Source organism: Poecilia reticulata, linkage group LG20, assembly GCF_000633615.1.
Source record: "Poecilia reticulata strain Guanapo linkage group LG20, Guppy_female_1.0+MT, whole genome shotgun sequence".
In the NCBI taxonomy this organism is placed as follows: domain Eukaryota; kingdom Metazoa; phylum Chordata; class Actinopteri; order Cyprinodontiformes; family Poeciliidae; genus Poecilia; species Poecilia reticulata.
Window position 1 is genome coordinate 11,102,192 of NC_024350.1, and position 14,394 is coordinate 11,116,585.

The following is a 14,394-nucleotide window of genomic DNA, read 5'->3' on the forward strand; positions in this document are numbered from 1 at the left end:
GGGAGTTCAGAAACCTCCTCCCCTGTGGCATCTCCAGGCACCATCTGCAACATCCCTCTCAGCGCCTGGCAGGGCCCACAGCGTCTCTCTCACGAAGCCTTCCAGCCATTTTCTGGCAGGTCAATTCCGTTCTAGCTTTTCTTTTTTTCCCTCCCTCATCCTCAGATAACTGAGTATCTGTTTGAGCTATGTGATGCAAATCTTCGTAACACGCACCAGCAGAAACATTCATTTTTCACATGAGAGACTTCTAGAATAAACCCATATGAACATTTTAGATCCGCTGCTTTATTGCGCCATCTGCCCATCCGTTCATCAGCCAGACCCTCAGGACAGATGTAAAAAAAATGAACAGCAAGTTTAAGTATTTAATTTGCCATTTTTTTTTTTTTTTTTTTTTACAAAGTACGGCATTCGTATAGACGGCCACAACACTAAGTGCACTTTGCCATGTATGCCAAAAAAATCCCAATGTTTTACTGGAAATTAAGTAACAATTAAGTTCCAAGTGACACATTCCTTGAAGCACTGGTCTAAATGTACTCATTTAATATCCTGCATCTTTCCATTTCAACATTTCTTGAGCTATAAAAAGGAATTCTCCCTGCAAGAAGGAACATTTTACTGTCTTGTTTTCCTGCACTTTGGCCAGGGCATCAGGTTACATCAGCACATGTTAATGCCTTCCAGTGCTCTTGTATCTTATTGATTAATATTTTAAAAAAAGACAAGGGTCATCATCATTGGCGATTTAGCCTACAAATTCATCAACACCAGCAAACTTAAAGGGGCTGACAACAAGGCAGGTAAAGTTTGCTGGAACCACCCAAACAGGGTTGGTTTACTAATCATTTCCGCCATACAGAAAGAAAAAAAAAATCAACGAGTAAAGTAAAACTGTTGCATGAATTTGAGTCCCAAGAGGCATAGAGAAATGAGCAGACAGGTTGAGTTAAGTGAAATAAAGCTGAAGGCAAAAGAAGAGACAAAAGTGAGCCAGGAGAAGAAAAAGACTTCTGGGATGTAAGGCTAAGGCAGATAAAAGTGAACGAAAGAGAGACAAAGAAAAAGCACTTTAGAGAAGAAAAAAAAGGAGATGTGTGGAGGTGAAATGACATGATGGAATCGAGCTAATGACATGGAGTATTAGAGGGAGAGAGAGTGCACAGGAGGGAGTTAACGCTTAAATTTGCATGTCCGTCCACTGCGTGTCCCTCTTTCTTTCTCATTATCTAGCCCAATAACAGGTGTTTTCTGCCGTGTCAGAGGAGTAATACTGTGACACATGTATCCAGTGATAAGGAGTATTAAATTGAACTCAGGACAAACAAGCTCCCATCACCGCAGAAAGACCTTGACGAGAAAATAAAATCCAGATGCCAAGAGCAATGGTTTCTTGTTGCAGCCCCTATGACCAGTCGGTCTTTTAAGAGAAAAAATTACAGGGCATCGGTGTCTTCTCTATGGCAGCTAACACAGGTATTTGTGTGGCCATTGACTGCCTTGCTATTTTCTTGGAAGTCAGGAACTGGCCCCCTGACTCAGAGAGTAAAGAATGTAGGTTATTAGAGGCACAAAGCAGAGAAGATTATGACTGACAAAGTGAAAAGCAAGAGAAAAATGCATGGCAGGAAAAGGTTTCACTTCTAAACATTTTCCAACTATGGCTTCTTTTTTAAATGTTTTCACCCTTCAAATTATCCAAGTTTAAGCCCTCTTCAACATAAGTAGATGTTGCAACATAATTCAAGCACTGAATGGGGGAAATTTAGGAAAAATGTTTCTTTTTGCCATTACAATAGGACAAATTGCCACCTTGAAAAATCCAAAACAACTTTAATGAGTCACTGCTGATTTGACTGCAAGCAGCAATCTAAAAACCAACAAAAAAAATAAAAAATAAAATAGCACAACCACATCTCAAGGAGCACTGTGGATAACTTGCATCATTTAAACATGAAAAGCATTCCTATTGAAGTCAAATTTAAGCACTAAGACAATATATAGGCAAGTCAAATACAAGCAAGTGTACATTCTACGTTTATTGTAGCACCAAATACCAGAGTAATGGTAATTATGTTTACTTAACTTCTTCTGATTTTTTGAAATGAATTGGTCATTGTGATCATAAAAGTGTCACGGATCTTGACACGCTGTATGTTAGCTAATTATCTTTTGTTTGTATGCTTCATCGTGGAAGTTGTTTTGTTATCTGGCATTACTTCACATTTTGCCCAACTTGTTGATGCACAAATTAGTGTTAAATTTCTCTGTAGTTTTATTGAACTTTTGGACTGTGTAATTTGAAAACCATAACACACTGAAGGGTCACTGTGTTTGAACTCGCACTGTTAAATGGTCAAGAAAACAGCTCTGGGAAGATATCTGAATTTTGCTTTTACCTTGCAGCAAAAAAACAAACAAAAAAAAAAACAAGGTACTGGGTTCATATTAATTTCTTATAGGGGTGTGTGTTTATTTTTTTTCTGTGCCTGCTTAAGTTTTTTTAGCAGGTATTTTTGCTCCATCCGAACACATGCATGTTGGGTTAATTGGCAAGATTATTTTATTATTTGACTTGCACTCATTTCCAGGCAGCAGAAGTCAAATGGGAATGCATTTATTTTATTTATAACATAAATACATTCTGTAATAACTTACTCCAGCTCTTCCTTGAAGTTTAATGATGTTCACACGTTGTGACTTAATAAGAAAATACTTTTTTTTTGTTTAGAGAGGCATTTTATAAACGTTCCTTGAAAATCTGCTTGTTTATTTCGTCTAATTGGTAACTCTGGAATCTACATGTATGAGTAATTAAAAATAATAATATAAAAAAACACAATCTGTGGAAGTGAGCATTGCATGCCTTTAGCGAAAGAATGCTTGCAATCCCTAACCAAACAGTTTGTAAGTAGTTTAGTAGTTTGTAGTCACGTAGTTTGACTTGCTCACTAATTGATGGTTTAAAATTTTACAATAGTCCTTTACTTGTAAAATTACAAATTTATCTCCTTTGTTTTGCTACTTTTCCCCTCAGCCTTTCAAAATACTCAAGTTAAAAAGAACGCAGTTCAAATAATACACAAAATAACCAAAAATGAAAGATGAATCCCAACAGCATCTGGGCTTGACAAAAAGATAATAAGTAAAAGGAGTGACAGAAAAGTGCAAAAGAGGGCGAAAAAAAGGAGGAAAAAAGGCAAATATTAGAGGGATTAATGGAAAAGAACGGGTAGTTGGATAGCTGCAGTGAGGAAAGCAAGATTTGATCATACGTTCAGGGGGTGGGTATTAAAAAAAAAAAAAAAAAAATTGCCAATGAAGAATGCACTCAGCTTGGAATTTATTCATAGACGTATTTATAATGCATGCCCACAGAATGAATGACTTCCCTTAGCATGCATGGCAGCTCTGGGCATGTGTGTGCAGCCTATTGTTGTGTGTTGCCAAGCTTGCATCAATTGTGCGGTTGTGCAGTATGTCAGAGAGACAGGAGAATGCTGATTGATGAGAGTGCGATTGTTTTAACGGGCCTCTGGAGTGGATTCACCTTGAGATAGATTCGCTTTCTCACTGTACAGCGCTTCCGTTGCTGTTGGAGGAAATCAGAAGCACGCAGACACATCTAATGTGCCTTTTTTTTTGTGATGTTTGTTTACCTGCGTGTGCGTTTTTAGATGTGCATTTTTTTTTTACGCCATAGAGTTCAAAGATAAAAGCGTTTAAATATGCCAAAAATATAAACATTGACAGAGACTAATAAACCAATAAAAACACGCGCTACTCAAAATGTAACAAGCACAAAATGTGATCTCAGGAGCCTGGTGTCCTCGGATACATCAGCTGCTCTTCAGGCTCCGTTAGAAATCAATGCCACTTCACTGGGATGCTGTTGATATCGATAAAAACATGTTGCTCTTCTAAGACAATTTAATCCCACCTTTAAGAGGGCAGTGCTGCAGAGATAGCAGAGAATTGTTTCTGGTTCACCCACCTCGCTTTAAACAAGACAGGACTTGCTAGATCTCCCTCTCTACGAGGATCAATGGAGCAGCTAATTGTCTGACTGTTAATGCACCATTAAACTCTATTAGAAATACACATAAAATAACCCTTTTTCAATTAAAGTCCACTTATGTGTGGTTCACTGACATTTATGGAGTCTCTTTTCATTTGGTCGACTACATTCTAACATTTCACATGATTTCTTTTAATCATTTCGGTGTGTGTTTTATGAAAGAGCATGTAGTGACTGTAAATTAAAAGGGAAAACAGGAATGCAGAAGTGATGGCTCTGAACAGCATAAAAATCGAGCCATCTCTGAAGGATTCATATCTGCATGTGATAATACATTCAGCCTCTAGGGGTCCCTGTAGCAAATCAGAGCGGCTCCTTCGTCCTGCTTGGCGTCTCTCTCTGTCTGCTCTTCGCGCGCTCGTTGACTCTCTTAAACACCACATGAGGAAGTTGCTTCGTTCTGTAAGTTTTCTTTGGATTACAACGCGTTATCAAAATTAAAACCTTAAAGTGCTAAGTCGGAATGCTACACTGAATATGCTGACTGCATGCTTGGCGAAATGAGGGAGTTTCAGCTGAATGTCACAGCGTTAAAATCGCAACCGTGTGGGATGCGGTGAAAATGAATCAGTCCCTGCTTCGGACACTTTGCAAGTTCTTAGTGGAAATATTGCGTAATGTTTGACTTCATTTGAGCTTCATAGTTTACATGAAAGCTGGTAATGTAACATGAGTGGTGTTATCGGTTCAGTTACACATTTATTCAAAACAGGACTTTTAAAATCTATGCATCTATCCTTATTTTTGTGAAGGTGGCAGCATCATGTGTGGATGTTTTGCTGCAAGAGGAAAGAAAAATAGTAGCCTATCATGAGGAAAAACGTAGAAATATTAAAGCAACATCTCAAGACATCAATCAGGAAGTTTGAAGTTTGGTATAAATTGGATAACCTGACTTCCTACGTTTGTTAGAAAGTGGATTAAAGACAAAAATTAGTTGGCAGTGCTAAAAAGGTGTGTGTGAGAGGAAGGAGCTCTACAAAATTGTCTCAGTACCTGTTTTGTCAGTATTGGCCAAAACACCTTCAAACTATTATGAGACGCTTGTGGAAAGGTACCAGAAACTTATATAAATTCTAGAGTTGAAAACAAAGCTACCAAATATAAAGAATAAATAGATAGATTTTATTACAGACCCAAAGTCCAAATTACAATAGAATATGTGAACCTCTGAATTTAAAGAAAGTAATAAGGAAAATAACATGTGAGGATAATTTGATTATAGTAACAGATCTAAAGCACAAAAGTTTAGTCTGGTTCTACTTTGTGGACTCTGTGGCTTTTAAGCCTCTATAGAAAAGCTTTTTAACTCTGTGCTATTGTTTTCTGTTTCTTTATGGACCATTTATTGTGTCTGAAATGATGATGAAGAATGCCTAAAATACATTCGATTTAGACATATGACATTTTCAGCTAACTGAAGACACTTTGTATTGATTTGTTGTAATTGTGAGACCAACAACTATTAGTTGCTTAGAGGTTATGCTAGTTGCTCATTTACTTTGGTATCAGCTTCAACACCAGTTCTGACCCCTTGTTAAAGTGTCACTTATGTATGCTCTGCTTGTTCAGCATTTCCATGTAAAGATATACGTACATAGTTATGTTTGCATGGTTTTTGAATGTTACTTCTTGTCTGATAAAAGAAATGAAGGAACAATAAAATACAATCATTTAATCAAAATCTATTTTACTAAATATATATATATTTTTAAATTCCCTGATTGTTACTTATTTTCTCTGAATTATTGAAATCATCAATGGTCTTATGGAAATTTCAGTAAAAAGCAGCTGGTGGGAATTATCCTACAGTCATTTTTTGGAAGTTTCAAGCTGTCACTTTCAATAGTTTTCATTTCTTTGCAAAAATCTGCCTAAGAGTGTGCATGTGGAATTGACATTAAAAGTAAATTTATTTTGTATGACCACAGAGTACAAAAGAAGACTGGATTTTTCCTGGGCTGCTTTTCAGATAAAGTTACTGTCAAATAAAGACAGCCAGCGCCAAAAGATCTTAAAAAACAAGCCTGGATGCCACATATCTCACGATTGTAGCAACTGCAATTATTTGATGATTGCATGATTGAACCTTCTGACAATTTATTGTTAGGTTTCATATTTAAATTTCTTCAAGCTGTATGGTAGAAATCTTTTCAAGTACTCTCTATGACGCTTTAAAATTTCCATCACCAGGCTTTTCTCTAATATTAACTTTGAATATGTTAGAGCAGTGAAATTACAGTCTTGAGACCTTGGAAAAAGCTTCTTTTTTTTTAAAGCTTTAGTTACGTTTGACTATGAGCTTAAAATTGCACAAACAATGAATAATACACAGAAGGCATTTAATTTGTTTTTACTTTTGTCTGACTGATTAGCTTAATTACTCACAAATATGCATTCTTTAGACAAAGATATAATTCTGATAGTAAAAAACAAATGTAAAATAATATTTGCAGCCATTCTACCTAGAAATGCAGATACAGTGTTGTTCCTTTTTTATTCTGGGAATAGATCCCCATCAGGAATGCAATGTTTAAATTGTGAATAGAGAAATTTTCTTTGATTAATTTGAAACCAGAACTTGAGAAGTCCTGTCTGCCCTCCTCTCCTGTAGTTTGACCTCGCCTTTTGACCAGTCAGATCATGGATGAAGAGTGGACACCTTTGGACTGTCTACTGCCGTCAGGTAAAGTAACAGATTGTTAAACATAAACCTGTGTCTGTAAAAAAGTGCTATAGACACTAAACGAGGTAGAAAAGTGCAGTCAAGCTTCAAGCCTGACATATAGCAAATAACTTGGTATGTCCAATAACCCGTTCTTGTTTTTAAGATACTAAATAGCACAATTATACTCGTGTAAACTGGAGATTGTTTATTATTATTTATATTTTAAAATGTTCTTCTTCTTTGGATATAGTTATCATCCACATTAGCCAAGTGGATTATGGAGTCCCATGAGAGCCCATCACTTTCAGTTAAGAAATTGTACTCCATTCAGAGACATTAAAAAGACGGCAGAGTAGAAGTTAATACATGTCTGCTGTTTATTTTTTTTTATCAGTCATGAAAGTTCCTTTATTTAGTATTATGGAAGTGTTTAGTGCCCGGATATTGTCCTATCTTAAATGGTCATTTGGCAAGAGATGTACACCCTGGACAAGTTGCCTTGTCCGTCACAGGGCAAGGCAGACACACAGGACAAACAACCATGCAGACAGATGTACTCAGACCTCAGGTCAATTAACTGGTTTGTCCTCAGTCATGCCTGCTTTCTTTGCTGTATTTTGAAAGGAAATTGTAAACTAATTCTCTCACTTTCTGAGGAAGCTAGTTTTGCTGCAGTGCTAAAGCTAGTTTGTAAATGTAATTTTAGTTGGTTTCTCAAAACAGCTACACTACCATTTCTTTTTTTTTTTTTTTTTTTTTTTTGCTATCGTCACCACTTGGAATACAATTATGTTTGATATATTTCACGTAAAGTTAATTTAGATTTGTTTCTTTGCCCATCTGTCATCATAGGCAGTTCTTATTTTCCATATTAGTGAGAGTGGATATTTTTCTTTTCGATTTAAATACTGAAAAATGTAGTTAGTGAAAGCAACATTACTTTATACATCCTCTTCTTGGTGAATGCTAAAGAAAGTGGTGGTGTGATATTTTTTTTGAAGCAGTTAAAGATAACTTGTAAATTAGACCACAACCTGATATCTAGATAGCAGGAGACATTGTCAGCATTTTATCCTTTAGGCAGGCATTAGAATTTGGTATTCCATCACACTGCATCTAAATACTAAGAAAACCTTAAAACGTGGCACTTTTTACAGACAGTTAAGTTTTAAAACCAGACCATAAACTGCCTTTGGACACTTTATTGTTTCTGCAAATGGAAACGGAGTGAGCTAGCCATAAAAATGAGAAACACAGTTGTGAGGCTAAAAACTCAGACCTTTGGTTCAAAATACCCAGTAAACCATTGATCTTGCTTTGTCGTACATTTTGTTTTGTAATGTGTGATAATCTGTAATAAACTCAGAAGATATCTGATCTATACAGGCATGGACACGTAACATCTAGTACAGTGTTCAGTCGTGTCTGCTTCAAGAAATCTTTCACGAAACCCACAAGAATAATGAGTCTTGTAGATCTTTCGGGTGGGTTTCTCTAAATTGGACTGGTTTCAAGACCCTCACATACAGATTTACAGAGATTTATGGATTTGATTGGATTACATTTTTGGGATTGCTATTGCTGGGTCTGCTGTTTCCAAAACTAAGGTGACTTTTTTTTCTTTTGAAGAATGTGTTAAAAGTGTTTCAACTCTGTAATAATTTTTGAAATAATTTGTTATGAAACTTAAGTTGTTTCTGAGCAGTTTATGTATCTTATTGAAATAAAAAAAAACAAAAAAACAACAGCTTCTGTAGAAAGGTGTCTCATGGGAGGAGTAGTTGATGCGCAAAAGTCTTGGGGACAACATGTCAAGGCAGCATCTACATAATAGGCAGACAAGGTTTCCCTGCAATATGTTGGATTGTAAAAAAGGAAACCAGTGTTGTTCACCTCTGGCTTCTGTGTGTGGGCTGATTTGTCTGCATTTGATCAAATGGATGCTTCACAACGCAGTCCTGCTTGTCTTCCTCTTTCTGTTTTGAACAGTCAGGGAATTGCATTCTGGAAACAAATCACTTGCCCTTTGATGGCACCTCTGTGTATATGTACTGGCTGCGTCTTTTTTTTTTTTATGTACTCGCTCTGAAGACACGGCTTGATTCTTAAAATTTTGCCAAAAAGTAATAAGCAGGCTTGCTCTTGAATTAATTCCCTGATGTCATTTGACATAACTTTGCTCACACAACACCGGAATTTTAATCTGACATTTGACTCACAAAAGGAGCCATTTGTAAATTCAAATTGTTTTTATTGTTGACTTTATTCAGACACTTTGTCTGTTTACACTCTGGCATTTCTTACTGCGTAAAGACCACCCACAACATGCGGCTGTCTCCAAATGCGGCACGTGCCTTAGATTTTGAACTTAATTTAAAAACTGACCTTATCTTTTTTGGAGAAATAAATTCTCCTGCTGTTCTCTACACCTGAGAGGAAAGCTGGGTACAGCTGCCTTTAGCCACTGCTGCTAGTACAAGGAGTTTGTGAGCTCCCAGGTGGTGTGTCTGCGTGTCTCGCTGTGTGTTTCTGAGTGGAGAGAGAGAGAGAGCGAGTGTAGAGGAATCGAGCCTGATGTAAGCCTAAGGACAGGCTTTACCCAGACCAGTAAAGGTCAAGGAGATTGTACAACAATTTTGGCCTGCAGAGCTGACAGAAAGGCACATGTAGTTTTATGACATGTCTTGTAGTACAGCTGGTTACATTTCTTGAGTCTGTCATTCATTTGATGCATTTTATTAAGAGCGTGTTTTTACAATTAAGACGACAGAAGTTCCTGCTTCCCAAGATTATCTATGCACTGTAATATATTTAGTAATAAAGAAGGTTACTGGGTTTTTCTTTTTTAATAAAAAGGAGGAAAAAAGCGCTTTCCCCTCCTTGTCCCAATTTAATTATGTTGTGAGGGTTTCACCCAAGCTACGAATATTGTTCTTCCAGAGGAAAAAGATAAAAATAGAGATCTTAGGATTGAAAGCCACATGCTGTATCCTCGGCACACTCAGCTCCGTCTGAGCCCGTCTGATCCCTTTTTTGGTTTCATTGGTATACAGCAGTCGCAAATGTTCAAAAGAACACAACAATTGTACACTTTATGTTGATCAGAGGCGTTTCATACATCTGAATACTTGGAAAGGACACCTTTTCAATATATACAATGGTCTCGTCTGTTCTGTTGCATTTCCTGAGGCTACAGTTCTGTGCAATGTGGTTATGAGCTTTTAGTTCTCAGAGGTTTCTGAAGGTCTTTGGCATTTTTATTTTATTTTTTTATGTTCTGCTTTTTACTTATTTTCACTCCATCTGGCATACCGAGCCACTTTCTCAGATGTTAGGTCACTTAAAGCAGACCAGTGAGTCCTTTGTTACTGCCAGCCTGTCTCTAAGACATCTGACTTGCTCTGCTGTCCTTTCATCTGCAATAAAACACCGCAAGCAAAGAGGTTGACAAGCTGGGAAAGTATTTTGTTTTACTATTAGTGATTACCAAAGAGCTGACAGCCAGTAATTTGATGTCTTCATGTAAAAGAAACATATACACTCGACATGCATACAATGTCTGAAAGTAATACTTTTATGGTATGGGAGGGAAAACTACACCATTTTCCACAAATAGTTCTTTTGAAAGTGGCCTGTTCGTTCCAAAATATTATTTTGTGCCTGCAAATAGGCATATGTCTACATGTTTTAGGCCTATTTAGGCTTTTATGTCTAAATTTGCTTGTGATAGTCCACTTAGACTCATTTTTAAACTTGTTTTTTGGCAACAGTATGTTCCAGCCATTTCATGAGCTTGTAATGCTGATTCCCTTTACATTCAGTATGAAAGAGACACATCTACTTCTCTGCTTTTTAATAATTTCTTATAGAATTCAACTTAAATCCTGCCAAATGAAGCTCAGATAAAGCAAAGCTCTTACTTTTCGGTATTTTCCAAATTCCTACTTTGCCCTGTTGTACAGTATTGCTTTTTAACTGCACCCAAGTCTTGTGTTTGATTGCTAATGAAAGACAAAAATATGTAATGATATAATCAAGTTTGTTGAAATAAAGAAAATGGAAGAATAAGACTGGGAGTGTCCTGGAATGCAGCATATTCTACTCCTTGAACAATTAATAATGTGTTGCTGTATTTTTTAACCAAGACAGAATTAGAGTTTTTAATAAATATAGGAGTTTCAAATTTATATGATAAATTTGGACTTAAAGTGTAAACAGCTTTGCCTTGGGGATGTGCAATCTACTGGGATAAGCCTGATGACTGACTGTTCATTTCCCCTTCAGCTATTTGCAAGTTCCCATTTTACAAATCACTTTTGTGACAAACAAATGCTTCTCAGAGGCAATATTTATGCCTAAAACGTTTTGGTTTATACAGTAAAAGACAAACTTGCTTGTTCTTTGGTTGATCAACTTGAAAAACAAACAAGTTAGTTCAGTGAGCAAAGTCTGGGATGATGCTTTGTTATGCTGTTTAATGCTGTCTGTTACATTTGTAACCATAGTATGGATACATAACTTCAAATTACATGTAAAAAACCTAGAAGTTGCTGCTTTGCAATCAACTTTACAGTGTTTGACAGAACAGAATAAACCCATTGACTTCCATCAAAACACCCTTTTGGTCTTGTTCTAATGGAAACTTGAGTGAATGAATGATTTTCAGTTATTTTGTCCAAAGCTGGTGACTGAATAGAGTCGTCCTTGCAACAAATATGCTATTTTGGGTCCTGTCTATGCTATTTTGCTATGGTATATGAACTTGAATAAAGTCAAGGTGTCAAAGTGCAGGTTTGCTTTCTACTTCAGAATTAATCCTTCAGTGCTTACAGCTCATAGTCGCCGTTTTAGTCCCTGCATAGTCCCTGCAGCAGTTGATTGGTATTCATTCTGCAAATATGACCAAGCCTGTATCATCATTGGCAAGAATAGTACAGTGGTTCTACAAAAGTTTCAAATTTTTGATAGAGTGTGCTTCAGACTGTGAGTCATTCTAAAGTTTTAAAATAATTGTTTTCAAGCTGTCAGTCTGAGATAAACTGCTCTTGTGTCATTTGCTTATTTTCTTGGTTTTCAGCGTACCAAATGCCTCTCAATAACTGTTTTGTTCCTCCAGCCTGATTTCACTGCCTTGGTAATTTATCTTGCTGTTTATTTTGAGTTCTCAGCAAACAAATGTCACTTGACTTGGTAATTACTAAAGAACCTGCTTAACTGGTGAAGATAAAATAACCAACTCTTTTGTATAAAATTGCTTTTCTGTCACCTTTATTAGAAAAAAAGTATTGTTAGGTATTTAGGGACACTATTTCTTAATCTTTTATTGTGGACAGAGTGCACTTACTCTGAAATTACTCAGTAGTGCTAGCAGTTTCTTGCATTTATAAAATATGTCCACGATTAGTCAACTGTAAAATTTATCTTGTGGAATTCATCTGAAAAAGAAAAAAGCAAATCTGTTTTGGGGGTAAAATGTAAACAGTGACGAGGTGTACTGACCTGGTGGCATAAATGTGCACAGCCTTTAACCAACCATTGGCATTCTTTACAAAAATCTAAAGTCTGCAGAGAGGCTACACAGAGGTTTAGTGTGATATTGTATTTTAGAAAGATACACAATGTTAGTGTTATTTAGATACTATGGAACAATGAAAGCAGTCGTAAATAATTTTAGAAAACATGGGGAAATAATGACAATATAAGAACTGGTCGTTATTGGAAAGACAAGTTAGCAAATGGCCAGGGAGGCTCCCAGGAGGCTGACAGCAATATTGAAGCAGTTGCAGGATTTTTGTTTTGTTACTTTTTAGTGGCCTTTATTGAACAGGTAATGGACAGGAAGGAAGAAGATAGAAGACATGCAGCAAATGGCCCGAGACAGAGAATGAAACCCAGGGCGCATTTAGGACTGCGGGCCCTTCAAATGGTGCGCTCGCTCTACCAACTGAGCCATTAAACCCCTCGGAGTTGCAGGATTTTTTTTTAACAGGGACTGTTTGTATGTGGCAACCATCTCTGTAATTTTATCTATGTCTATATAGTTTTTATTTGCCAAATAAAACCTGAAGGCCCATCTAAAATCTCCATAAGCCGTGTAAGAAATCATCGTCCGACAAAAGTTGAAATTTGTTTCACAATTCCAAAAATATATGTTTTGCACAGAAACAATATTGCACATCGCTATGCACAGAACAAAACATGATATTTTTAGCATCAGGCACTACGGAGGTGATCAGCTGAAGAGGGCCGTGGACAACAGATGTCCTCAAGTGTGCAAATGCTTCAAAGTTTGGATGTAGCCTCCCAATAGAGTCACACCAAAGATTGTAAGCTGTAGTTAAATCAGTAGCTGTTACAATTCAATGTGATTAAAGTCATTAACCTTGTGAAACAGTTTTGAAACATAATTTTGGTATTGTTAGGCTCCACAGGGTTATCATCCAACTGTTACTTTCGAATGGTGCAACAACTTCAGTGCTTCAAATGAAACGATGGCTCCCTAATCATGCTGTGTGACCGTTGCTTTTGCACATTGCACAATAAAGGAAGAGTGCTGCTCAGAAAAAAAAATGTCTTGGAATTAATTAGTTTCTCACTTCCTCTGTTCCATCTGGTTCTCTATGCACAGCCTTCTTTTTATGGTGCAGTGTTATCAGGTAATGAGTTTTTTTTCCGTCTTTCTTTTTGGAATGGGGAAAAAAATTAAAGTGCAATGTGAGACGAGTGTCAACTTGAGTGTGAATTAAGCATATGTTATATACTTGACATTTTTCCTCGTGTGTAATTTGTGCCAAACAGAATCATTCCTGATTTCCTTTTTTGCATTCAGCTTGCAAATTAGGCACACAAATGAGTATTGATGTTGCAAAAAAATGCATCCATTTCTGTAAAGAAAATATTAGCAGCTCTTGGACCGTCTTGTGAATGATGTGTTTACTTGAACTTGTTGGTTTTGAGGAATTTCTCACAAGGGTAAGTCTGAGAGGATCTCAAAGACTGAAAAATATTTATCCAAGCATGTATAAATAAGTTACCTTTAGCACTCACACATTAGTTGTGTTTGCTATTAAAGATTAAATAGGTTTTCAGTTCCCTGCACTATTAAAATATTTTTTCACCACTTCCACCATGCTATGAAATGCATTTCCCCCCCATTAGATCAGTTTGGAAGGAATTTCTAAGGCTTCCAAGGTTTTCCCTCTTTCAGGAAGTACACGCAACTCTCAGAAGGAAATATAAAAGCACCTCTTGGATGTCTATATTTTAAAATCCCAGTGTGCACATCTACCCGTAAAAAGCACTGCTAGAGGTTGTGTGAAGAAAGGAACTGTTGAGTTATGAGTCATTTTGTTTTTGCATGCTGGCATTCGTTATTCAGTTTCTTAGGTCTAAAACTGTTCTTAAGAGTGTGAAAAACCACACGCGCAGCTTTTTGTTTCCAGTCTGGCATAATCTAGTCTAAATTATTTTTAGCTTTACAGTACTACATTGTCACATGACATTTTAGGTGTTGTTGTTTTTGTTTTACAATAGACAAAGCCCAGCAGATAAAGGAATAGAAGAGTAAACATCCAACTTGCCTGTGTTTGTTGGAGATAGTTTGGTAAAAGGAAAACAAAATTCAGGACACATGCCAGCTTTTTTC

The 14,394-nt window shown here is 36.7% G+C and overlaps 1 protein-coding gene across 1 annotated transcript in view; it reads left to right on the top strand.

Annotated features, from left to right (window-relative positions):
* The first annotated feature begins 4,362 nt into the window (after positions 1-4,362).
* tpk1 (thiamin pyrophosphokinase 1) overlaps positions 4,363-14,394 on the top strand; it is a 73,028-nt gene continuing 62,996 nt past the window's right edge. Inside the window, exons 1-2 of the mRNA XM_008396156.2 lie at positions 4,363-4,483; positions 6,696-6,767. Of these exons, the coding sequence (XP_008394378.1) occupies positions 6,725-6,767 (43 nt within the window). The 5' untranslated portion in view covers positions 4,363-4,483; positions 6,696-6,724. The remainder of the gene's footprint in view (positions 4,484-6,695; positions 6,768-14,394) is intronic.